Source organism: Poecilia formosa, unplaced genomic scaffold (genome assembly GCF_000485575.1).
Source record: "Poecilia formosa unplaced genomic scaffold, Poecilia_formosa-5.1.2 Scaffold5, whole genome shotgun sequence".
NCBI lineage: Eukaryota > Metazoa > Chordata > Actinopteri > Cyprinodontiformes > Poeciliidae > Poecilia > Poecilia formosa.
The window spans coordinates 2,144,600-2,170,042 of record NW_006799944.1 but is presented as its reverse complement, the minus strand read 5'-3'; the positions used below and the strand labels follow the sequence as shown (position 1 = coordinate 2,170,042).

General features: G+C 37.6%; 2 protein-coding genes across 8 annotated transcripts in view; one reads left to right on the top strand and one right to left on the bottom strand.

Annotated features, from left to right (window-relative positions):
• Positions 1-25,443, top strand: part of mctp1a (multiple C2 domains, transmembrane 1a) — a 139,040-nt gene that overhangs the window by 5,865 nt on the left and 107,732 nt on the right. The window contains exon 1 of one of the 7 annotated variants that reach the window (XM_016677010.1): positions 19,522-19,645. The exons of 5 other annotated variants lie outside the window; for them this stretch is intronic. In XM_016677010.1, coding sequence (XP_016532496.1) covers positions 19,604-19,645 — 42 coding nt within the window. In that variant the 5' untranslated portion in view covers positions 19,522-19,603. Of the gene's footprint in view, positions 1-19,521; positions 19,646-20,133; positions 20,153-25,443 lie in introns of those variants that run through there. One more of the 7 variants, XM_016677012.1, reaches the window with a different exon arrangement.
• LOC107837489 (uncharacterized) lies at positions 8,527-10,111 on the bottom strand. The gene is made up of 3 exons (XM_016677023.1): positions 10,001-10,111; positions 9,696-9,803; positions 8,527-9,448 (listed from the first exon to the last, which is right to left on the bottom strand). The coding sequence occupies exons 2-3, from the start codon at positions 9,740-9,742 to the stop codon at positions 8,620-8,622; spliced, it is 876 nt and encodes a 291-aa protein (XP_016532509.1). The 5' UTR covers positions 9,743-9,803; positions 10,001-10,111; the 3' UTR covers positions 8,527-8,619.

Below are 25,443 nucleotides of genomic sequence, written 5' to 3'. Positions count from 1 at the left end.
AAGTCTTGTCATAACACTTCCTCCCTTTGGTCCTATGAAGGACCAGCTTAAAAAAAAATGTTGCTCTATCAGGAGATTCATAACTTCTAAGTACAAGTAAATAAAATCTTGTAACATAAAAATTCCAAAGTAAAAGAAAGAAAAGAGAAACTTAAGTAAAATGTACTCTATTAGAGAAAGAGCATACTTCAAACAGAGTTTACAGTACAAAACGATTAATACAATATATTGCATGTAGAATAAATACAGCGTAATGTTAAGAAGTTGAGCATTAAGAAATCATCACAGGCGATTTGTTCAGGAGTTTCTTCAGATTCCAACAAAACATATTCAAGCAAACTCAGGTACAACAATTAAACATTTTGGTTCAGCTCGACTGCTGTGCCTCAGCTGCTTCGGTTTAAAATGGTAATGTAATGCAACAAGTGAGCAGGATGTTGATCCAAGTCAGCATTTCAAGCATAAATGGAAAAACAAGGGAAGAGAGATAAGTTAAAAAAAAAAAAGAAAAAAAAAAGAAAGCAAATATAGTTGATGTGAATACCATTGTTTCATTTGAGATAAGAGCAGAATTGGAAACAAAGTTATGGAAAATGTTTTCTCTGGAGTATCAAAAAGCTTATCCTGTGAATTAAGTTACAAAGTTCATAACCAAAATGAAAAAGAATATCTAGAACATTCAGGAAAGCCTTAACTAAACATTTTTTCTCACAAAATAAATGTGCTATGATTAAAAATCTTACCAACAGGTACTAATAAATGTGACAAACACTGCAGAAGAAGAAGAAGAAGAAAAAGAATATATATATTTGATCAAATTAAATAAATACATTTGGGGAAAAAAAAACAATAGTTTTACTGCTAGACATCATCACTGACTGTTTTGAACTTTGTGCATATTCAAACCATGACTAATAATAAAATAAGTAATCTTGAGATTCATGGGAATAATAATTTTCTACTTTATCAATACAAGATAATCATTTTTTGGGGGGTTTATGACAAAAAAAAATATGATGATTTAACTTAAAGTTAGTCTAAACTAGGGATTTAGAAATTAGTCTTCAAAGCTGACAGGAAGCTTTGAGCTGCGGCTTTGAGCCACACTCTGCAGGAAAAGAAGCAACACACATGAACTCCCTCCTCGTTGTATGTTTAAAAGGATCACAGTGGCGAACTGGTATGCAGTAACGTTCAGAACAAATTAATTTCTGAGCAACCTATCAAAATGCTCTGTCTGCTGGGTTGTGTTATGGACGGCACCGAAACGAGATGAATGATGACTTTATTTGCAAATTAGTATAAAATGCAACTTCAGGCTTAAGAACCTTTTTATTTGATGTAATATATTTACCAAAATGCTAGGGGATTTGTGTTGTGCAAACGAAGCCGTATAGCGTATAAGTAGACATTTGTGATGGACATCAAGGGGAATTTGATGAGAAAAATTACTTTTTTCTCATCAAACCAAGTTTTGTCAAAACTGCTGAACTGTTCATTTAAATGAACTGTTCATTTAGTTTGACAGTGTGCTGCCTTTAATGTCCTTTATCCAGGTGTCTGCTCGGATGTTGTCTTACTCGCTCTTATTTTTGTATTGCTTTGATGAAACTTTAGATGAAGACTGATTACCAAATCCATAAACAGGTTTGAAAAACTTTCTGTGTTTTTCAGTCATACCACTCCAGTTTAAAGTTTTTTTTTTGTTTTTTTTTTGAATGCCAGATGAAGTTTTGGAGAGTGATGTTTTTGTGGCTGTTCATATTTGAGCTCTCTTGTTTTTCTTACGTCAGCTGTTTGGGAAGCCATGGCAACCCGTCATTGTTTCTAGTTAACCGACTGTCACAAAAGTGTTTAGGTTTTGCTTTTTTTTGTGTGTGTGTTTGTGTTTTTGATCATTTCTTTGTTGTCCATTTATTTATAAATCTTGCCATTTTCAGTACATTATGTGTTAGTATTATGAATTAATTTCCTTTGAGGTGTTTCTTCTTCTTATGCTTTGTTCCTTCTACATTTTTGATTTGTTTCTTTCAGAATATTTTCAATTTCAGTATATCTTAAAACAGGTCATGAAACCTTTTTTTTGTATTTTTGTTTATTTGTTCAAATTACTGTAACATTATTATAAAGCTGGTCAGTAACATCTGATAAAGGCTAAGTAAACACTTTTCAGCCTGGCTGCAAAGTTTAAAGTGCTTGCACAGCAAACCGACCCGGTTCTTTGTTCACCTCTTGCTTCAGTGATAGGAAAACAACAACAACAAAATCCATGTTCTTCCATCCATCACCTCTCAACGTGCCTTTGGGAATAACCTTACCTGCATTGCCTCCCAATCTGGTTTCACTTCTCCTTTCCACTGATTGCATTGTTTGCTTCTTTGGAAATGACATTTGTCCCCTTTACGAACTGTAGGACAAATCCAAAACACCCAGTCAGTAGTGTATGAACCGTGCTCTGTGCCAGTATGTGGCCCTCAAGCTTTGTTCTCTGCTGTCTAAGATGGTTTTGTCACATAACGCCTTAAATGCTCTCCAGCACATGTGAAAAAACACGGCGTTGCAGACTAAAATATAAAATAAACTTAGGACGTTACCGGAATAAAAACTCTTCTAACTTTCGATCTGAGTCATGTCTGGAACATGCTAAAATTGCTTTTAGTATACAGGCCAAAGATTTACAAAAGCTGGAGATTGGGAATTGGAAACATAATTCTTAAGTGGTTAATCTCTACAGTATTATTCCACAAATAAACTCCTTCCACTTCTGTATGGACACAGTGACATCCAGTGAATGTCTGCATGGTGGTGATTGTAAATGAGAGAATAGAGAAAACAATTAGATGAATCAGCCTTCTGGATCAAAAGATAAAGCAATGGATTTAACAAATTTGCTTTTAATCCAACCTTCCCACCTGGGAAAATCATCAAATATCATCTCCCATTTTGTTTGGGCTCTTTGATTCTGTTATTTTCCTGTATTGATTTCTTATTTTCATTATTTTCCTTCATCCATGTTCATTTCTGTTAGTCCAGTTATTTTAATTTTCACCTAATCAGTCTTGTCATGTCTTACTCTTCTTAGGCTGCTCTTAGTTCGTTTAGTTTATTTATTCCTTGTTTTAGTTGTGGTTAAAGATAATTCCCCTGTTTGTTCTCTGTTGCTCCCTGGTGCTTCTCTCTTTCTCCCCTCTCCGTCTACCTTTCTCTCACCCCACACCTGCATCCTATTAGCCAATCAGCACTATAGCCTATTGTTCCAGCTGTCACTCTCCCGGTATATAAGCTCTTTTACTTCTGTCACTCCTCACTGGATCCTCCTGATATATTGTTGTTGTTAGTTTCTCCTTGTAACCTCCTCGTTGCCTTGCCTTCCCTGCAGTTTACCTCTCTGTATATAAGCTTTTCTTTCTTTTTTTTTTTTCCATTAAAACATGGACTCAGTGAAGATGCCTCTCAGTTGTCTGCATTTTGGTCCAGGCCCAAATCCACCAGACATGACATCAGTGACTCATCAGTCAAAACATTGGATCAGCAAAGATGGCAGACAAAATACAAAACACAAAACAATCAAAATGCCACCAGTTTGAAATTTGTTGAAAATCTGGCAAGTTTTGCCCAAAAAGGAAAAGTGCGCCCTCGCTTTGAGTGAACATTGTCTGTGTGCACATTTCTGGTTCTTCCTCTCTCTTGCTATTAATAACATAAGAATTAGAAGTAGAGCCACTGTGAGCATTCATAGATAACACTGGGTATGAAAACGAAAGGAAAGCAGACAACAGTAATGTCTCCCCCAGCAGGCGATGGCTGCTGATTCTGAATCTAACACATGTTGAGGAAAGGCCCAGGGATGTTTTCCTGCTCTTCATGCTAAACAGACAAAGTTGATTTGCAACTCAATGTTGGCCTCACTTTCTCAGTGGTGAGTGGACGCCAAATGCAAACGAGCTTCCCTGCAGTGAACCTTTCTCTGCCCTAGCAAGCAGTAGTTGCAAACAAACATTTCAACTACTAGTATTGTAGTATTGTTGATAGAAAGTTTGTTCAATCACCAATGTTGGAATTGGCCATAAAGATCATCTGTAAGTCTGTGTAACATTCTGAATATCCAAACATTTTTTGCCTGTCATCCCAGTGCTGTAGTGTATTCCTAGTCGTTATCATAAATGACCAAATTAAATATTGATGGGTCCCATTGTGACAGAGCACTCAAGAATTTTAAATTAGCTGTTTTACTTTCATTTGATCTGATGCCAAGTCACCAATCTAAAGGAAGCTTGCTTTCGACTGGAGCTGATGAATGACATTCAATGTAAAGTTTGATTGAGATGGATGTAAAAAAAAAAAAAAAAAGTGACATTTAACAAATGTTGAACAATAAAATCTTTATGTAGAGTTTATTTTTAATATCATTTGGTATTGTATGTATGTGTGTATGTATGTATGTATGTATGTTAAAAATGTACCTCTCATTTTCACGTTTTCTCTGTATTGCTGGCCCAACACATGGGGAAGCTTTACTGAGACAGAGCTGTTATAAAACTGACCGGATTATTCTGTCTGATTTTACTTGATCTCACTTTAGCTAAACCCCTGGCTTGTCAAACATACGTGATCATTAGGCAAATAGGCTGCAACCTGGACAGCTGGTGGTTTTAAACATTGGTTGGAAAAGAATGTTTGTCATCATGGCTGAGATGAGCTAAATATACCGTTCAAGAAGGCCTGTTTTATTTATTTATTTATTTATTTTTATTTATTTATTTATTTTTATTTATTTTCATGTTTGCTGCAGGCTTGCATCTGATCTGTTTGGGGATAATGGTGACAGAGGAGGACAGAAGGAGCGCTTCTGCTCTCCTGCACTACTACACATGTACATTTTTAAGATCGGGACAGTGCCTACTGTATGTCTACCCTGGAAAATGTTTTCACTCACACTGTAGAGCTTTGACTTGCATCATTTTTCTTGATCAATAGGTATTGTCTGTCTTTTTGGAAGATCTATAAAGAAAACAACCTTTTAACGTCTTTTTCTTAACAGCGACTTTAATTTCAAAAGGCAAAAATCCTCCTCATATAGGCCTATTGCACTGTATAAAGTCAATCCTCCCTATAATCAGTTTACTACCAGTTTTCATTATAAAAAAATAATATGAATTATAGCTGGTACAAACTTGTGCTAATCGTGTAGTAAAACTCGAGTCATTAACACATTTGCTGACATTAATATTTCTCTACAGAATGATTTTAAATGATGTTGTTTAAGAGGCTCATTGATGCCGGGTTGAGTTGGAGCGTTTTCATGCATTTCTAAAAGTCCTGATTGAACAGCCAAATTGGAGGTACTCAAACATACTAGTAAAGAGGATTTTGGATGACTTTTGGATGAATATGTTTTTCAGTGTTTATAAAAATGCTTCCAGTGGGGACAAATCTCCAATAAAAGCACCAGAACTGCTTAAATGTATAAAAGGTTTGTAAAAAAAAAAAAAAAAAAAAAAGGTAGTAGGATTAAGAGGATTTGAATTAACTGGGAATGAATACCCATATTAAAGGTTGATTGGTGTGTGGATCCAGAGAGCCTCGTCTTGCAAAGGCTTTTAGCCTAATAAATGCCAGATGAGAACATTGACAGAACCGTGCAGGAGGACAGATTCACACAGTGCAGAGCAGAGAGAATCCTCCATCCTGACAGCTCACTTTTTGAGGTCTCCCTGCTGCTTCAGCATACTTGAGTTACTAAATAAATCATAAATGCTTCTCTTCAGTCATTGATGGGAAATTATTTAAATTTTAATCCCCTGTGTTGAAACATGAAAAAAAAAAAAAGAAAACGTACAATTCTGTCGGCTTGAGGACGTGAATTGACTACCTTTGCATTACAGCACTTATAGCTGTGCATGCAGAGCAGCCAAGCAGTGGGTCCAAGACGTACACTTTTAAAACTTTGTAGTTTTTTTTTTATTTTAAATAAGGTAACTCTAATGGTAGTAATATCTGAATGACACAAAAGGTGCAGAGGAAACTTGAACACAGGTAAAACTCTTGGTGTTTTTATTAGGCTACCCACAGCTTCCCTGGCAGCTACTCATTTTTCTCTGTCGGATTTTTATTTTTATTTGTAATGGCCTATACAAGTCAAAATCAGTTCTAAATCAAAATGATTTAAGCTATGGCAGAAGTTTACAGCTTTTGTTAATTCTAATACATCTTGTATCTAGAGTCTAGTAAAATGGCAACCTGTTAAAAAAAAAAAAAGCAAAAAGGCAGATGGAACATTTTATTGAAGGAATGGATGAGTATTGTTTTGTTTTGTTGTTTTCTTTGTAGTGGTCTGATAGAAAAGTGGGCTGTGAGATCTCTAACTCTCTGCACGAATGGGTATTGTTAACCCATCATTTTGATTGAACTAATCCAGCAGTTTTTGTATTTACAGTTTCAATTAGCTCACCACTTGCACCACAATAAAGCTTCTTATTTTCTCGTGTTAGGTTTGACTACAGGAGTTGGAAATCATTACAAATCATTACAAGATAACTTACTCCTGTATCGCAGGTGTTAGTCTCACCCTCACACTTAGTGTGTGTGCAGCACATGTTGTTTTAGTGAGCGTATTTTTTAGGACTGGCACCTCTTTGAGGTTCTGGTTTTATTTAATGGTCTGGCTCCATACTTTGGCACATCGTCATCTCCTTTACAAAGTGCAATGAAATGACAGACAGCAAGTAATTCAGTACAGTATCTGCAGGATGGTGTTTCTGTTGGTGCTGCTGATGTGAAGCATTACTTGTGATGCACCTTGGAAGAGACCTAGTGCCACCTGCTGGTGAAAATCTGATTTGACTTCCAAGAGAGATGAGACTGTCCTGCTGTAAGCACTTTGGTACATCATAAATAATAATAATAAAAAAAAAGCTTTCAGCTTGCTATGAGTCCTTTCCAGTGTTTCCTTTGAAATATGATTGCTGACTTTCTCTTGCCTTCACAACCAATAATGACCTAATTTGCCAACATTTACAATGTGTTAGATTTAGTGTAATAGACCAACTCAAAGTAGTACAAACATGCTGGTGGAGTGGAAGGAAAACTATACATGGTTTTCACAATTTTTTTTAAAAGTAAATAATCTCAAAAGTGTGGTGTGCATTTGCATTAAGCTCATTTCAATCTGACACTCTTAAATAAAATCCAGTCCAGTCTGTTGTCTGCACAAATTTTGATATGCGTGCTGTTTGATCTCAGCATGAATGCATCTGTTCTGTTAAGGCCTTAATATAGTGAACATTAGTGAACAGACAGCAGCCAGTTCTGCACCCCAGCACAAAGGACGAAGGGCAAGAAGAAAGTCAGTGTCAAAGGACAGAATTTCTATTTGAAATTTGCAACGAAACTTCTGAGAGACTCACAGCAAACCTGTTTTAAACACATGGTCAGGTAAATTCAGAACTGAACTTTTTTGACTTGCATGTAAAACACTCCATGTGGCAGAAAACATCCGAACATTCAGCCTGCCTTCCTGTTACTGTATATGTAATGCGTAGTGGACCAAAATGACCAAATTAAATATTGATTGGCCCCATTGTGACCGAGCGCTCAAGACTGACTTGGAATATGTGAGAAAACGAATGTTGTACGACATTTTAACAAAACCCCCCGTTAACTATAATTTAATAATATTGATGGTTCTGGACGCGGTTGGAGTTTGCCGTTACCATTTTCTGAAGTTTTGAAGAGCTCTGGATGTTTTCTGACAAATGTGGTCTGAGCCTTTATTTTTCCTCTGATAAATGAATATTAATGTAGGCGTCTAAAAGCTTTGATCTTCATTTCTGCCTTAGATGTTTGCCAAGTGAGAGCAGTTCTCATGTGTAATCTTTTTTGATTTCATTTCGAAAAGCATTTGCACTGCACCAACTGTTTTCTAGCAGGGAGTAGGAGGTAGGTATGAACATTTAGTTAACGGAACAGCACATTTGATTGTTTTGTCGGTGCTTGGAAGGACTGGTGGCTTTTGCATGAACAGCGTCCCTGCATGAGATCCCCTCCTGCGTCAATTCATAGACAAACAAGCAAGCATCCACACTGTGCATATATATGTGTAGTTATACCGTTATTCACTTGTCGAATGATGGTATAACTCTTAAAATGCGTCTACATCGATTTCTGTTCTGTGCAGAATAAGTCCAGTTGAGGTCTGACTACTCACCAAACTAATTCAGATAAAAAATAATAATAGAAAAATAAAACTTTTGCACTGCACAGGGACAAGCTGCAGGATCGTTAGCCATGGTCTGCGACAGTATTACCTTTCCTTTTACATGAAAATAAGTAACAACAACCATTTTCAGTATGTAACTTACATTATTTTTAATATTGTGCATCATGGCGCACCCTGGTTGTGTCTTCAATATCTGGCAGTGTTTGGAAGGTAAAGAAACCATGTTTGTAGTCAACTTTGCCTCAGCTCACCTCATGCATTAATTCACTTTAATGTTCTCTTGAGTTCTGACAAAATGGTACGCTGCAGACTGTGTTCATTGTTTATTGAGTAACTGTAGTTTGAGCCTTTATGCGCAGCACGACATTGAGACAACAAACTAATCCGTGAGGAGTTGAGGGTCAGTCCTCCTCGTAAAGCATGTCCCACTTTTTCTTTTCAGAAGAATTAAACAATTCACTGATATATGTTTTGATTTTCTTCATGGTGCCTATTTGTCCAGATTTTTTTGTTTTCGTCGTTTGTTTGTCTGATGAGCTCGATCTCATCGCTCTTTGGTGAACGTTCCTCTGTTCGTGCCTCTTCTTCCCTTTCATTTCCTGCTTGTCCAGCCACTCCTTCCACTGCGCCTTCATCAGTGCGTCCTGCTCCGCTTTTGCTTTGTCCTCGACGCTTTCCTCCTCTCTGCCCGTGAGCATTTGGGAGGGATCGTGGGGGCATTGTTTCTCCACTGATTTCTTCATCAGCTTGCAGCTGTCACAGACAGCTGGGTCACCTGACGGAGAAATCGGCTCTCGTCGGGCCTCTTGCGACGCACTGTGATCATTGCCGGGAAAATGCTTGACGTCTGTGTCTCTGATATCCACCAAATCGAATTCACTGAATGTGCCTAAAGTCTTCCTGAAGCCTTGATCTGGTTCTGGTGATGAGTGTGTTGGATAGTCACTACCGCTCTGTGGTTTTTCTCCTCCTCCTTCATCTGTAAGCTGCATTGTCTCCATCTCTTCTGTATCAGATAACCTATTAAATCCGGGGGTTTCTCTGTTTTGCGTCACCACTGCTTCTCCCAAATGCTCCTTAAACTTGGCTGCTATGTGCACTCTCAGCTCGAGATACATGAGAAGAATCTCTTCCTGCACTTCAGCGATTTTCTTCTCCACCTGTTTATTCACCATTCTGTTGATCCATACGATACAGAATCTCCTGTCACTTGCTGCCTGCTGTCGCGACCTGATCAGTCAGAAAAAGTGAATTTATTGGCTAAACAGAGATACAGTGGATTGCATTGATACATGCCTTTTCTTTCTTTTTTTTTTTTTTTTGCCGATCTTTATACAAATTCTAAAAAAAACATTTGAGCCTGATTCAAATAAAAACATAAGGTAACAAACATTATACAAAGAAAGTAGCACAACATAAAAAAGTTACAACCATCACACAGTAAGGAAAATGTAAAATTTTTGAGGAAAAGCTGCACCTGAAGCGAGAGGCAGTGTGGCCTGTCTTTCTTCTAGAGGCTGCCATCAGGAAATTTTCTCTTCTCCGGTTCCGCGTGAAAAGTTAGATTGTTTTTCATACATGGAGGCTATAATATAACACATTAGAGCCAACATTGAGACGTCATTAAGATCACATTTGTTTTTTTATTGGTAATGACACATAAATAGGAAAGCAATGTATTGTCAAGGCTCTATTGGTCTTGCTCTTTCTTGCTCTTTACCATTGTCCAAGCTCAATTACAGTGTATAACTAAAGTAATTTTTATGAAGCATAGTTACTTACCACTGCTAGCTAGAAGGCTTAAATTCTCTCCCTCTCCTTTTGGTAGTTGTAGTCTAAACTGTAAGTTTATTTTTCTTTTGTATATGTTTAAATTCACCAGTTTTAAAAGTCACATGTTGTGTAAAACGTTGTTGCCATGGAGTATGGTCCAGTTCCATCTTGAATCATAACATGTTTTGAAAAATATTTTATTTTGTTTCCTCCTATCCCCTCACAATTCCTATAAAAATAAATGTGATTCAAGCATTTAAAAAAAAAAAATACATTAGAGTTTCTAGATCCTCTAATTAGTGATCCACAACATCCTGTTTGACTAAGATGCTAATGTGAGAAAAAAGCTCCTAGCCACTTTTCATAATGGGAAGAAGGGGAGAACATGCCACTCATGTAACCAAGGTGTGTGTTAATATACCCACCTAAACTTGCTCATATCTACAGATTGAGCAATAACTAGAAAAATCTGAAAACTACAAAAGCTGTGAGACAAAAGGCTAGCGTGAGAACCTGTGTTTCTCTTGTCATTACATGCATAGTGATGTCGATGGAGTTCAAATTAATTTCTAAAGCCAACTGTTTGAGAACAGCAGCAAATTGTTTGGTGTAAGTTGGTCAACTAAGTTGTACATTTATTTTAAGAATTTCACACATCGATATCTGGGTGCGTTCACACTGCAGCTTGGAGTGACCCAATTCCGATTTTTTTGGCAATTCCGATTTTTTTGCCGGGCCCGTTCACACTGCCAGTAAATGCGACCTGTATGCGTTCTGCAGTGTAAACGGGCAAACGACCTGAAAGTGTCCCGCATGCGCAGTAGAGGGCGCAATAGCGTCAGCGTTCTAAGTGTTCTGCCAACCGCCATAAAAAGAAGAAGAAGTGCTCAGTGTTTGCGGAAGTAAACATGGAGGCTAACTGTGGAGCTTAGCTTACACATTTGAAGTTGTTGTCCGGCCGGAGCAGCATATTAACAACTTAATCCTCATATAATCCGTCATGGTTGTTGTTTTTCTTCCCACTTGCGCGTATCAGGACGAGAATAGTGAGATTTATTGAGAATCAGTGACGTTCAGTTCGGATGAATGCGACCTGGACATTAGTAGGTCGCATTTGCATCGGAGACGTGTAGGATATGGGTTACATTCGAAAAAGAATCCGACCTGTGCTGTTCACACCGCCATAAAAAGATAGGATACAGGCCACATTAAGTAAAAAAGAATTGGGTCACTTCAGGCTGCAGTGTGAACGCGCCCAGGCCAAAGAACGCTGGATGGGTTCTATTTATTGCATAAACTCAGGCTTATTCCGATTTGCCACTGTTCATTTTGGAATCTCCAACAGCTGTTGCACTATTTCAGACTCGTGATTATGACCACAGACCATAAACACGGTCACACAACAGACTCACTTTAAATTCCACATCATTATTTTGCCGCCTCTGACTTATTTGAGCTTTGAGCAAATGCTTGCTACTCATTTGTCTGGGATATCTCTCATATCCAGATCTCATTACAGATGCTTTAATTGTCTTCTGAAAGAAAGGCTGAAAGAAAGGGTAGCAGAGGAGTTGAGGAGCACTGTTGATTGATGATTTTATATATAAAGTTTTATTCGGGCTGGCTCTTAAAGTGAGACACGTTGGTTGAGAAATATTTTAAAATCTATTAAATCTTCTGCTCTCTAAGTGGTTTGTGTCCACAGGGTCCGCTGGGGCTGAGATGCTGAACATAGTGGGGCAAGACAAAAATACACACGGCATGTATGCCAAGTTCGCCTTCTATACACAACTAAACATAATTCAAATGCCAATCTATGATTCTACTGCATGGTGGTTTATTTGACTCAGTTTATTTTATTTATTAATTAATTAATTAATTTATTTTTAAAACACCTTTCCACCTCTAAAGTTACTTTAAAAGCTAATTTGTTTGCAATGATAAAAAAAAATTCTCCTCATCTTCAACTTTGCTTTGTAAAGAATGCTGTGGAAATTTTTTAAACCCTTTGACTGCAGATGACGGCTTTAGCTAAATGATGCAAAGATGGAAAAAGTGAAGAAAATCCAAGTAGAACAGCCTGGCCTTGCTTCAGGTTTATCTAATTTTTTATGAAATATAATTGGTGTGAATACTTTTGCACCAATTATATTGGTGCAAAAGTATGATTTAACCCTGAAGTTAAATCAAAAGTGTCTTTACCAACCTAATGTTTAACATCACTGAAAAAATGTAATGGCAGAAATTTTGTTAGCCTTCAGCAAAATGACTAAGCTGGCTGAAATTCATGGTTAAAACTAAGTTCAAAGTACTTTTTAAAATCAATTTTAATTGTTAAAACAACAACAACAACAACAACAACAACAACAATAATAATAATAATAAAAAGATGTGAAAAGAAAACCCCAAATTCCACCTCTACGTTCAGTCTAATTTTCTTGAGAAAAAGTGATCTTGATGCCAGGTCAGTCTCAGAGTTTCTTAGCGAAGAGGGAGAATGTTTTACCTTTAAAGTTGTTGGACTTGGAGGACATTTTTCACTATGAAGGCAGAGTTATTTCAAAAGCTTTGCAGCATTTATAAAGATAAGTGTCAAAGAAATGCTGCAGAATTATTGGTGTGTATAATAGAATCATTTGATGGTGTGAATGTGCATGTGGGTGTCGTTTTAATGAAAGCGGATGAGTCACTGGGAGAAACTTCTAAGGTTCGCTACTACAGTTTCTCAAGTCTTAAGCGTACGCTGGTGTGAAGAAACACTCTGCAGCCTTGTCCAAAAAACAAAAAATAACAGTTCGATTTTGAAACATTTTAGAAATCTTTGACAGGTATCGCCCCACAGTTTTCTTTTTAAAAATACAAGCCGTTCTCCAATACTTCCGCTTCTCTCAGTTATTAGACAAAGGTGATGATAATCACATCACATTTAAATGGCTCAGATTGTTAAAATTGTGTATCATGTCACAGAGTTTACTATACCAAACAAGTGGTTAGGTTAGTACACCAGCCTCACTAATGCTGAAGTTTTTACAATGTCTGAGAATTCAAAATACTAACAGATCTTTTTACCATTAACTTGGTATTAGTTAGTCTGGCATATCAACAGTTTTTCCAAGTCGTTTCTAGAAAGTTGGGTTGACTTCATTCCCAGATTCCTCATACTAACACCTGTTTCTGAGCCAGGGTTCATCTACCTGGACTTCTCCAAACATTCTCCTCCACTTTGTGTAGTTTTTGTTACGCAAAGAATACTATACTGGAGCAAATTATCACAGTTAATTTATTGTCGTGAAATATATGCCAGCATTTCATCTAAGTACTTCTAAATGCAGTGCCAGTTCTGGTGCTTGCACACCATCTATTTCTTTCTTTCTCAGAAACACACATAAAAACCTTTTGGACCTTCCACTCACAAGATGCACTGAATGCAGCATGACTCTAAGTAAAGCCAAGGAGATAACGAGAGGGAGTTTGAATTTCTTCCTGCCTGAGCTGCTTTTTTTCCCCCCTATCAGCACTGACCTTGCTCTGATTACAGTCTTGTACTTCTGTACTGGAAAGTGTGCTGTTTGAGTGGGTGCTGTGAGCATCTTTTGGTGACTGATATATTTAGAAATGACTGGAACCTATACACCTCTAGATTCTCAGCCTTCAATGAAATAACCCTCGGTCTTAACAAGTCTTTATAGCCCATTGCATATGTTACTGAATCTAACGTGTCGGTTATAGTTGCATTACCCAACGTTCACTGTACCTTATTCCATCATGGCTTATATGTTATATGTCATGTAAGCTACAAAATACTATTAGAAATACGAGTCATTTGTATTTTACACTGAGTTTTTTTTTTTTTGGATAACATACTGAATGCTTGTTACAGTAGAGCTGGGAAAAGTAGCTTTGGTGTTATATTGAGATCATTTTTTTTTTCATTAGCAATTTTTTTCTCTGGTGAAACAGTGATTACTTCCTTGTTTTATCTGGTTTATGTACATATAGCCTATGTACAGCTCGGGAAAAAAGAAATAAAATGAATATTGGATTTCAGTAGTTTTTCGTCACTGTTCTAAATTACACTTTGCCTGGCAGAGCCTCACGGGAAACTAGATTTAAGAAGCCCACTGAGGGAACACGAGATTATTAAAGAATACTTTATAGAAGCTGGGGGGAATGCAGTATTAGCTGTATGTACTGAAATTATGCATAATAATCTACTGCATACATCCTGTTGTATGTGTATGTAATGGTGCATCTACAAGGAAATTAACATTTATACCGCGTAGCACCATTTTGCGTATGCTTTGCACAATGGCATGTTTCACTGAATGCGCTTTACTTCTTTCCTTTTAAACCCACAGAAAATGTGTTTAAAGATACCAACATAGATAATAAAGCAAGATGAGAAAACAGTTTCTCAGCACCTTTCCAATTGAATGAAATGATCATTTCACGTTACTGTGCATTTGAAGTTAATTTAAAACTGCGGGCTCATTCTCTTTGTACTTGTCGGATTTTGATATCCAATATGACTAATCCAGACAGAAAAAGTCACTGGCATTTTTCATGAGTACCTCTAAAGGGTTTTAGTTTATTAATCATAGCTAGCTTTATACAGAATGTATTTTTGAAGATGCTCCTTTTGTGTCAAACAGATTAAATGGAGAGAAATACATCAGCTTTTATCGAAAATATCTATAAGCACAGAAGCAAATAATTAATTTCACTGCCAGCTGACTTGCAACTAGATCATGCTCAACTGCAGGAATAATGTCATTCTCTGCTACAATCTGTGAGACTAATCAGAGACAGCATAAAACGACTTTAATGCTGCACAATGAGTTACACCACACTTTTCAGTACAGAGGAGGGGTGTTTCTTTCGGACAAAGATTGGTCTGCCTGAACTAAGAATTTTTGTTTGGTTGGTTTCTTACCTTTAAATTAGCACTGTTTTTTTGTTTGTTTGTTTGTTTGTTTGTTTTTTTAAGCCTGAGTATCAGCAGAGGCGGCCCGAGTGCCACCAGCAGTAGCTGCACCACAGTTTGAGAACCACGGATTAGGTAAAACTAATTACTCAGAGGGCACTTATTAGAGAGAAGAAATCTTGCCAATGACGCCCATAATGACCTGTAAAAAAAAAAAAAAAAAAAAAAAAAAGAAATTACTTGGTCTTTTATGAGAAAATATAATTGTTTTTGAATGGGATTCTATTAGCGTGTGAAATTCTCTGAAGCCAAGACCTTGAGACTTCCATTATTAAAAAACATAAAGCTTTTTTTGTCTGAAAGTACTTTTACTCAGATGTATTACACGTCTATGTGGTATAAACATGACGCATATTGAAAATTCAGAGGCATTTTAAAGTGACTTGAGGCGATGAAGGGACGGAAAAAGCAGCTTAAGCTGGAAGCAATAGGTTTTTCCTCTCCCAGTTTATTGCATTCTTCTGTTAGATGTTGAGTGCAAATTGGCAATCTGGAAGCAACCAGAACTTTTCAAGGTTAGTGACAGTTCAAATGGGAAACGGAGACATGGCGGGGACAAAGGGACCGGGCGCCTAATCAACAGTCACGATGGAGGCAGTTGTGCAAGTAGCAAGTGATGACCTAAGCAATGTCAAGGAGTGATAAAGGAAAAGGGAGGAAGATAGGCACAGACAAAGAGACAGACAAAAGTAAACAGAGATGATGAATCCATGTATAGATCCAGAGGAAGGAGCGATTCTCCCAGGAGGAGCTCTGTTTGGCCTGGATCCCAGTGTTGATTAGCCACTGTAGTGACTCTGCTTAAAACAAACCAGAACATGGCTTTTTTTTCTTTTATTTTTTGTTTTTGTTTTTTTTAACATCCTTGCATCCCTTAATTCTCCATGATCATGTGGTTTTCTTCCACTACCTTTACATATTTAGACTTAATTTTCTTTTAACCTTTCACTTTTATTCTTAGTTTGTTGACCAATTGCACTTATTCTTATTTATAGAAGCCTGCTTTTTCTTTTTACTCTTTTTTTAAAGATTGGTTTGTTATATTAGGTAGCATACATAATAAGAATGACGGTGATTTCAGTCTGCTGGACAATCTGATTGAAGAACTGTAGTTGAATAATATCAGCTTACGAATGCTTGCAAAACTTCCAAAGGAGAATTTATCATCACTTTATATGCAAAATACATACAAAAATGTGTGAGTGAACCTGGTATAAGCTTAAAATATGGGACATGAAAAACACAAACAAACATTCAAAGCAAAAAGTGCAGCCAAAATCAACTTGAAAGGTAAAACACAATGACTGTTTGATAAAGGTTGAAAGAAAAGACTCAGTTGCGCCATCAATAGCAGCAGGAGATCAAACAATAGTTTGATCTATGAAAACAGTGTGTCTGTCCACTCTACAAAGCTTTTATTGTTACCGGCTGTTGAGAAATCTTCTGACTTTGCTTCTGTAATTTTGTCGCGTTTCCACTTTCTGTGGCTGCTTGGCAGTCAAGGAATTCATTATTTATTTAAATTCTGGAGAAATGGTCAAAGTCTATGAGGAAAGTAAAATCTATTTTTGTATCTTACAAACAGCTCTGTGTGTGCACGTCTTTGTTTCCTGCCTGCCATGCCTGCCCATCTGTCGGTTAGTCTGACACCAGTCAGCTACCAGTGACAAAGCCTGCATCTCTTCCCGTTTCCTCCGCTGATGACTCTGCAGCACAGAGAAGAGATTTGCACGGGCTTTCAGGAGCTTTTGTCAGCTCTTCTGTCTGTTATGTCATGCAGAGTTACAGCTGAAGTGCGAGGCATTCGTGTGTTTGTTTTGCTAATGATGTGCGGTGCATGTTTGAGCGCGTGTCTTTTGTTGTGCATGCGCTGTGATGTGTGATGAGTTATGAGGAAACAGATGGTGCCACACTGCAGGGTTTGGAGATGCAAGCATACCAACACAGGAGATTCAAACAAGGACGGATGTAGAGCACGGATGTTTGTTTTTGAGCATTTGGTTTTGATTGCGTGCACACCAGAAATTTCTCATTTTTGTTTAAAAACACACAATACTTCAGCATTCTCTCTGCATATTTAACTAAATCAAAGAAATGTAATTTTGCTGGGCAACTCTGCTTGCCTTTCAGAGTAATGTGTTTCAGTTAGATATTTGTGTGTCCACTGCATTTGTGTGTATGTCATTGGTGGAGTATTAATGCCCAGCCAGTAATCAGGGATATAATCAGTATTTTAGACATTAACCTACCAGAATCTTTAGCCAGCAACCAGTTTTTGTAACAACTTGACCTTTGTAGCATTATTAAAACAGCAACCTCCAGTTACATATTGCAGAGAACGTAGCTTCTACTTCTAAAACTACCAACCTTTTTCTTCCATGACACACATTGAAAGCTCAAATGAAGAGAACAGAGCTCTTTTGCTGTCATCTTCAGAAAAATATCACTTTCTCGCAGCATGAATGATGAACCACCTACTCAGGGTGATATATGTTATCATGACTTGAAAGTTGAAAATTAGTCCTAAAAGAATCTTTTTTGATGTTAATGTTGTTGTTTTTCTAATGCTAACCAAAAGCATATGGACTCTCTGTGCTTTATACCTGAAAACACATTTCTAAACCTAAACATTTTTCCTTCATCTTACACTTTATCATATCCAATTGTTTTACATTGACTTTGATTTAAGCGAAATACCGTGCTGTGGCATGCAACGCAGCATTATAAACATTTCCCGTAAGGCTTTTTTCTCTCTGCAATGCCACTGGTTTTGCGGATGTATGTTGTTTGGAACTCAGCAACTGTCGTCATAAGACCTGCTGACTGACACAGCGCTGATCAGGACGAACACAACAGCAGACATGAAAGGTACAGCTGTCGTGTCCTGGGACCTGAGTCTACTGTAATACAAGAACAAGCACACTCTCTCCCACATACATGCACATGTACGCACACCCACAAACTGCATGGCTGACAGTGCCAAGAAGCCAAGTGGCACCTCCCTGTTGTTGTGTCGCCCTGTCTGGCTTGGTGTCTGGCTTTTTGCTTTTCGAATGTAAAGGGAACGGAAAGCTGCAAGATATTGATTTCCTTTATCTGCAGCTATGTTTGAGATGTTTGTTTAGATTTTGCTTTTTTTGTTGTTTTTATTCCTCTTTACTGTATCAATTAACTCTATTAATATTCATATACGCATGTTAGTTTTTAACGTATGGGTTGATTCTAATCATGGGCTGGTTAGCAGTGTGAAAAACATTAAGATTTATGGTAATGTGTGTTTATGAAAATGTGGAAAAAGTGACGGTATTGAGACAAAATTTCATTTTGTAATAGAAAATGTTTACTATGTTAGAAAACTAAACTATTTTGAGCATCAAGGTATGAAAACATAATGACTTGCTGCAGGTAGGGTGAAGGTGAGGTCATACATCAATGTGATAGTGAAATATTACTGCAGGTCTTAACCATTACCCAACTAGCGCACGCTACCAGAACACAGGGGTGTTTTTATTCCTACAGCTCCAGCCCCTGTTGCACATTTTTCATGTTTTTGGCCACTATACCTGCTACTGCAGTGCCATCAGAACAGAAAGATTTGAGAAAATGTAGTAAGGTGGAGAAGAAAGCTACGTAGCTTCTGAAATTTAACTTAAAAAAAAAATACTCAGAAGAAGTTAATGTGCTTAAAACACCATGTGCTGCTGGTCGCTGCTCACTCAGGTTGTTCTCTTCTTTTACGTTTTCAGCATTTCTCTTTGTTTATTTTATTTTTATTTGTGCACAGCTTATCGCTACTGATGCAAGTGTTCCACACTGAGCAGGTCCTGTTGACGCTGTACAGTATCTACTGATGCAGTAATGATTTTTGACTAAACTGAACACCTTTGTAGGTGTTTCATTAACTCCTTGAGATTAACTCAGTTTTGATATTTAGGGGTGTTAGACAGTGAATGATGAATGTCACCAGACTCCAGGATATTACTTTCAGAGTGCAGATATAAGCAGCCGAGTGGGTAAAAAAAAAACACACAAAAAATATAACTTTTATATGCATGAGCTTTAACTTTTCTAAATCACCTACAAAGATGAGTAAATCATCACAAGACAAAAAACATAATAATAATCGAAACAGCATCAATTGCAGCTTGTGAAAGAGAGACACCTGAAAACGGTGTATGTAGCTGTATTGTGTACTATATGGAAGATATGTAAAGCATAGCGAAAGTGTTCTAATGAAGCTTATCAAAAACATTTTAAATAAAGCACTGTTGGTATCATTAGTATTCCGACTATTCTATCATAAGTCAATTAAAAAAAAAAAATAATTAAAAAACACTTTTCAGGCTACAGTCAGAATTAGAGTTTAGTGCTTGAGTGACAGCTAGATGGAGAGAGAAAGAGACAGAGAGAGAGAGAGAGAGAGAAAGAGAGAGAGAGAGAGAGAGAGCAGTGTGCAGAGTTGTGAGTGACTGTCTGTGGGGTAACCAAGAACCTCACAGCTGGTTGGCCTTTGCTGCATGCATGCGCGAGGTGCGGAGCGAGTTAGTGTTTGTGTGGGAGCCTCTCTCATACAGGAGAGTAATCCAGCAGAAGCCTCAGTTGTACGCTGGAGCGTGTTCAGCCTCTGGATGTTAGCTCTGCCTCTCTCAGCTGTTGGACAAAGCCTTACTGTAGGTATTCATTCATGCATAGAAAATAATGTTTGGAACGTCTTCCTGCTGTTTTTTTCTCTCTTTTTTTTTTCTTGTAGGAGGCTCTTTTAGACAGGCTGATGTAAAACGGTATAGATCTACTTGTTAAGATATGCTGGTATTGTTGCATTGTAGCATTTGCCTGTTCCAGGAAGGTGTCATTTTTTAATTTGGGATGAAAGAATTTAGCGTAAGACCAACGTTTCCATTCCTTTGTCATGTTCACCTGTTTTGCATGCAGATTTCCATACAAACTTTCCATATACCTGATCTTTGCTAGGACTTATTGCTTACTAGAATGCATTACCCTTAGGCACAGGTGTTGGGTGTTTGTTTGTTTTTTTTGTGGCTGGGATGGCAGGACGGAGGTGCAGCGGGTGTGTCGTGTGTCCAGTTTCCGCTGAGCGTGGAACCTGAGCTGGCTGCTAGTGTGACACGAGACTGGCCGGACTCTGGGCAGGGAGGGGCGCTGACGGGGAGGAAGAGGTGAGGATGTGCTGACATAAAACAGGGAATCACCAAATAAGTATGGGATTTGTTTGGTTTTGAATTTAGTAAAGTGCAGAAACGTGCTCTGCAATTTGCACTTCTATTTTGAGAAGCCATTATTGCTAGATTGTTTATGCGAGTCCTAAGTCCCTGCTTCCAGGGTTTTGGTGTTGAACGTGCCCAGGAAGAGAGAAAAACATTACTTGTGGGGCCGGGGATAGGAAGACAAAAGATAAAGGAGGATGAAGGATGAGATGTGAGAGCGGGAGTGAGGCAGAGCAGCAGAAATGTCATGAGAATAGAGAGGATGAGAGAGAAGAGGAAAGACTACAGCAGGTAAAAATAGAGAAGATAGCTGCAGGGGGTGAGGAGGAATGGTGTAATAAGACGATATGTGCCTATTTGTGTTCACTCATCAGACTGGCATTAGACAGGTTACAAGGCATCCATCTACTGGAGAAGCGGTTTTCATCAATTTTAAATATCAACTCACATTACTCCTCAAAATCTCAGTATATGTGTGTCTGTCTACAGACTGTGAGGGCCAGAAATCCAACATCTTGGGTCTGAAATACGTAATTCTGGCTGTTCTGAATGCGTACTCACTCGTATACAGTGCATGCATAATGCACACTGTTGAATTCTCTCAGGACTGGCTAATGTGTTTTTAACATCAGGAACAGATCCAAGGACAAGGATTTATGGGGACTTTTTCCCTAAGGGGTTGCTGAATCAGTCTCTTTCTCATGAAAATTGCACATTCTTAAAAACGCATTATCCACACAGTATGTTTTTTTTTTTTATAGCCTTTTATTCATCATTGAATAAGAAAAGTTGAGCAGTCAACATTGCAATTTGCTTATTACTTGTCTTCTATGCTGGGCTTGTGAATTGAGCTGGATAATTTCAAAAGAATTTGAAATATATGACTGATTAGCTGCCAAAAAGCAGACCAGAGTTCAAGTGCCGCTGCTACAGGAGTAACTATCTGCTGAGGGGAAAAGGCACTCTGTCTTTGCAGATGGGATTGCTTAGTTACACTTGTGGACTGTGGCTGCCTGGCTGCTTCCATTCATTTTTGTGGAAAAACAAGTAAACTTGAACGCTTAGAAGATGGTAGGTTATGTACTATTTCTAAACTCACAGCCTGGAGGATGAAGATTTTATGCAAAACACATGATTCTAAGCCCTATTGTCTTCTTGCTTCAAATACCTGAGCGATGCTGTGTTTCAGAATAAGTTACCTCTGTTCATCACCCTCATGACGCATAAAGCTTTTACTGCATTGATAGAAACTAGATGCTGATGTAGGGGAATTCAGTTGTAAGTTGGTCATGTAAATACTGTATTTATGCTGTGCCTCAGCATAATGGCAGATTTAGCTGAGGCAACCACCTCGTTCTGCATTTCTGCATCACGATTCTGGAGGCTGGGGCTATCTGGGAGTTTCAGGTCTCATGGGCAGCAATGACTTGTCACTCATTTCCAGTATGGCGTCGTTGAAGTTGCTAAATGGGGTGTGACTAATGACACTTGGCAACCACCACTTTCCGTGTGGCAAACCATTTAACTACTGAGGAAAAGATGAATATCTCCAAAATAATATGGTATTTCCTTTTAAAGTTGGAGTGTGATTTTAAAAGGGTGTTTGACCCCACTTAGTTTCAGATTCTGTGAACGGGACTGTGCTACTTTAAAATAACTGCACAGCATTTTTGTTGTAAATTTTCCCTTTCCCCACACAGAGAAATTAATTTAAAAAGCATAAATGAACATTTTTGCAAATTTTTTTGCACAAGAAAAAATGCACAAGACAGCCAAGAATCCAACTGGAAATTGCCAGACATTGCCAGAAATTGTTTGGATCATTAAACTTGGGAAATCAATGCAGAACACAACGTCTACCAAGGATAAGGGTATTGATAATGAATTCTGAAGATCAGATTTGGCTTCTTTAGGTGAACATTTGCATGGTAATTTATACTGCAAGAAGGAGAAAATCAGGAGAAAAGTTATATTAGGAGACCTAACAAACTTGCACCCTGTGGGGAGCTGTAAATGCACTTTGCTTATCTGAGTCTGCTTGTAGCTTACTGTGAAAAAAAGGTCCCTGCTGCTCTTGCTAGTTATCATCGGTAAGCATTGATGGGGAACATTTTGAGAGAGAGGTTGCTGATTTATTTAATAATTCAACCAGAGGACATCAGAAAATGTTTTGTTTTAGTTAGAGAACAGGAAAAAAAAAACTTGGCAGGGGTTATTTAGAAAAAATACAAAAAAGACTAAATAAATAAATCCTATCTTATTGCATGTCAACTTGAAAAGTATACAGTACATACTATGGACACTTGTGATGCATAAAAGACAAAGAAACACATCAGCTGCCTTTTCTGTTGTGGAGCTACTGAGTCAGCAGACTGAGTTCAAATCGTTCCAGACGTATAGGCAGAGGTTTTTTCAGAACTGGTCCCAGATCAGTTTGAGAGCTTTGTCAGTGTAATTGCAGACAGTTTTTTTTTTTTTTTTTTTTTTGGTTGACAGCTTTGGTTGGCAGTGGGTGAACAGCTTGTCTTTCTGCAGTGTCAGCAACACTTGATGCTCCCAGCTGAGCTTGTCACCATATTCAGAGATGATGATGTGATCTGGTTTGTGCGTGAAAGAGATGCTGCAATTCTTATTGATGTATTTTTTTATTAACAACAAACCATCATCTTGCTCCATTGACACACCCAATTATCAATGGATTTAAGCTGATTTTATTTTATTTTTTTCAATTTTGGCTTCTAGTGTATTGGTCTGTTTTGTATTTCATATTTCCCCTTATTCCATTGTTTACATTTCTGATTCCACCACCTCCGCCTCAATCTTTCTTTCACAGTGGAACATTATTACTTATAATAATGTTATAAATATCTTCATTATCTTCATTATTTATGGAGCACGGCTCTGTTGTGTAGTTGTCAGGTGCCAGTGGCTCGAGGATGTGTTTGAGGCATTGGTTTCTATTTAATGCAAGGCAAAATTTGCTTAGACATCCTCTTCAGCCTGATTGGAAAGTATTTTGTAACACAACCGAGAAGAATGTATTGCAGGTTTTAGTTCATCTGGCACAACTGGGAGGATGAGACCTGTAACAGCTGGCAGAAGGAAACAAAACTGGGTTCATATTCCAAGTATCCAGGAAGGGTAGTTCTCATAGAGTTACACACGGAGGGCAGCTGAGGTAAGATTATGAAGGATTATGGTACAAAGGATTACCATAATAATATGAGTGATTTGTCAAGCAAGTCGCTGAAGTTCTCTTGTCAAATTATACACTTAAATGTCATTTTTTTAAACTAAATGGATAATTGAAAAAAATCAAATGTGTAATTAAAGTTCTACCTTTAGTATAATTACTGGTTTTAGTCTCCACTATTACTTTATAGATGAGTCATGATACATCCAGTTAGTGCCGTAAGATGATATCTGACCGAAATATAAGATTTGTCTGGTGATTATTTGCAGACCAAGCAGCACAAATTGGTGCTGCTTGCAGTGGTTGCTTTAAACACTTGGTTTCTCATCTGTTGGTAACCAGTAGAGGACAAACCACTAGCTATGGATGAAGCCCAGTTTCCCATCAAATGCATGTAAAACATGCATAAACTGGAGCCACAGTTTATGAGGTTAAAGCTTCCTCCTACTAATGGAGCAACAGCATACTAAACAGTCACATCTGGACATGGTGCATACCTCAAAAAGGCAATTTGAAAGCCTGCAATTACTTCAACAGGCAAAAATAAATAAACCGACCAAACCACAATGCAGCTATTTATTGATTTATTTTAAAACAACTTATTATTGATAATTAGCTTCCAAAACAAACCACCTTATTGCAGTCGCTGCATGCTATTATACCAGAGAAATCCATCTAATCTATTGATTACATAGCCAATACTGTGAACATAGTGCAAAATCTATTATCTTAAACAATGTTTATTAATTCAAATGAACCAAATTTCTTCAAAAGTATTTTCATTATATGTGTGAAAACATTGTGAGTAATCAGCACTGTTCTTCAGTTACTTTCTCATTATTCAAGCACTTATCTGGGCACACATGTGCCCCAGTAATCCCTGCTGCTTGTTATTTGAAAGGTTATGCAAGATTTATTTTTGGTAGTTAAGCATAAATTCTTCATAAGCCATCATTCAATTAGGAGGGATTTCCTTTACCTCACAGAAAGTACTTATTTGATGTCACAGAGCTATTGATTGTAATCATGGATGGAGGATTGATGGCATTATAAGGGGATGATCCTTGGGAAGTCATTTATTGTAAAGCAGGTCCGACAGAAGGGGTTATTTCTGTAGAGAGCAGGATATGCTGGCAATGAGAAAACAGGACACTGATCAAACCATGTCATCCTTTGAATTGTTGTTTTAGAGAATCTCTAAAAGCTGTAAGAGCAACAGAGGGATTCAAGAGTGAGTAGGAGATACAGAGAAATAGATTAACAGACTGGGCAATAGTTAAACTATAATTACAAAAAAGTTGTGGTTAATTTTGCTCATGTAAAAGAGTTTTTGCTTTATTTTGGACTTAGTAAGTTCTTTAAAAAAGCGTACACACCATGCTTTCCAAATGAAGACCAAGATTTGGCTGAAAATGTTCGAACTGGGACAGAAAAAGGATTTTGGAAGATGTTGGACACAACTCGTCACTGCTGCAAAATACAGTTAAGAGACACAGAAATTATATTCAGCTGCACCGAGTTCTCATTTTTGAGAACTTTCCCTGCGCAAAACCCCCTGAACTCTATCATTTCAAGTTGCTGAAATGCCGGAAAAGGCGAAAAAAAGATCAGTCTCAGAGCTGCGGTGTATTTTTAATTACGCCTGGGAATATGTAGTCCAGTAATTCTGATGCTATCGAAACCATCAGATAAGCAAAACCTAAAACTTTTAAGAATTCACTTGTTAAAAAGGTTCATTATCATGACATGAGGCAGTTGCGTTTCGTTTTCTGTAGCCATAAAAATCTCATGTAATTGGTAAAATTGATTATTTTGTGTAACAAGTTTGTACACGTTGTACTGTATATTTATGATGAACATAAACAGCACATTCTGCTCCATCGTACACTCCTTGCCAGAATTTTAAACTGTGATAGCATCAAACATTTTGTGATTAATTATGCATGCGCAGAGTTTCCTTCCTGATTGAAAGATACTAGAAATATCCATGTCACATTTCTCTGAGCAGGAAAGACCAGAGTCTTTTTCTTCTAGTATCGATTTGTAGCTG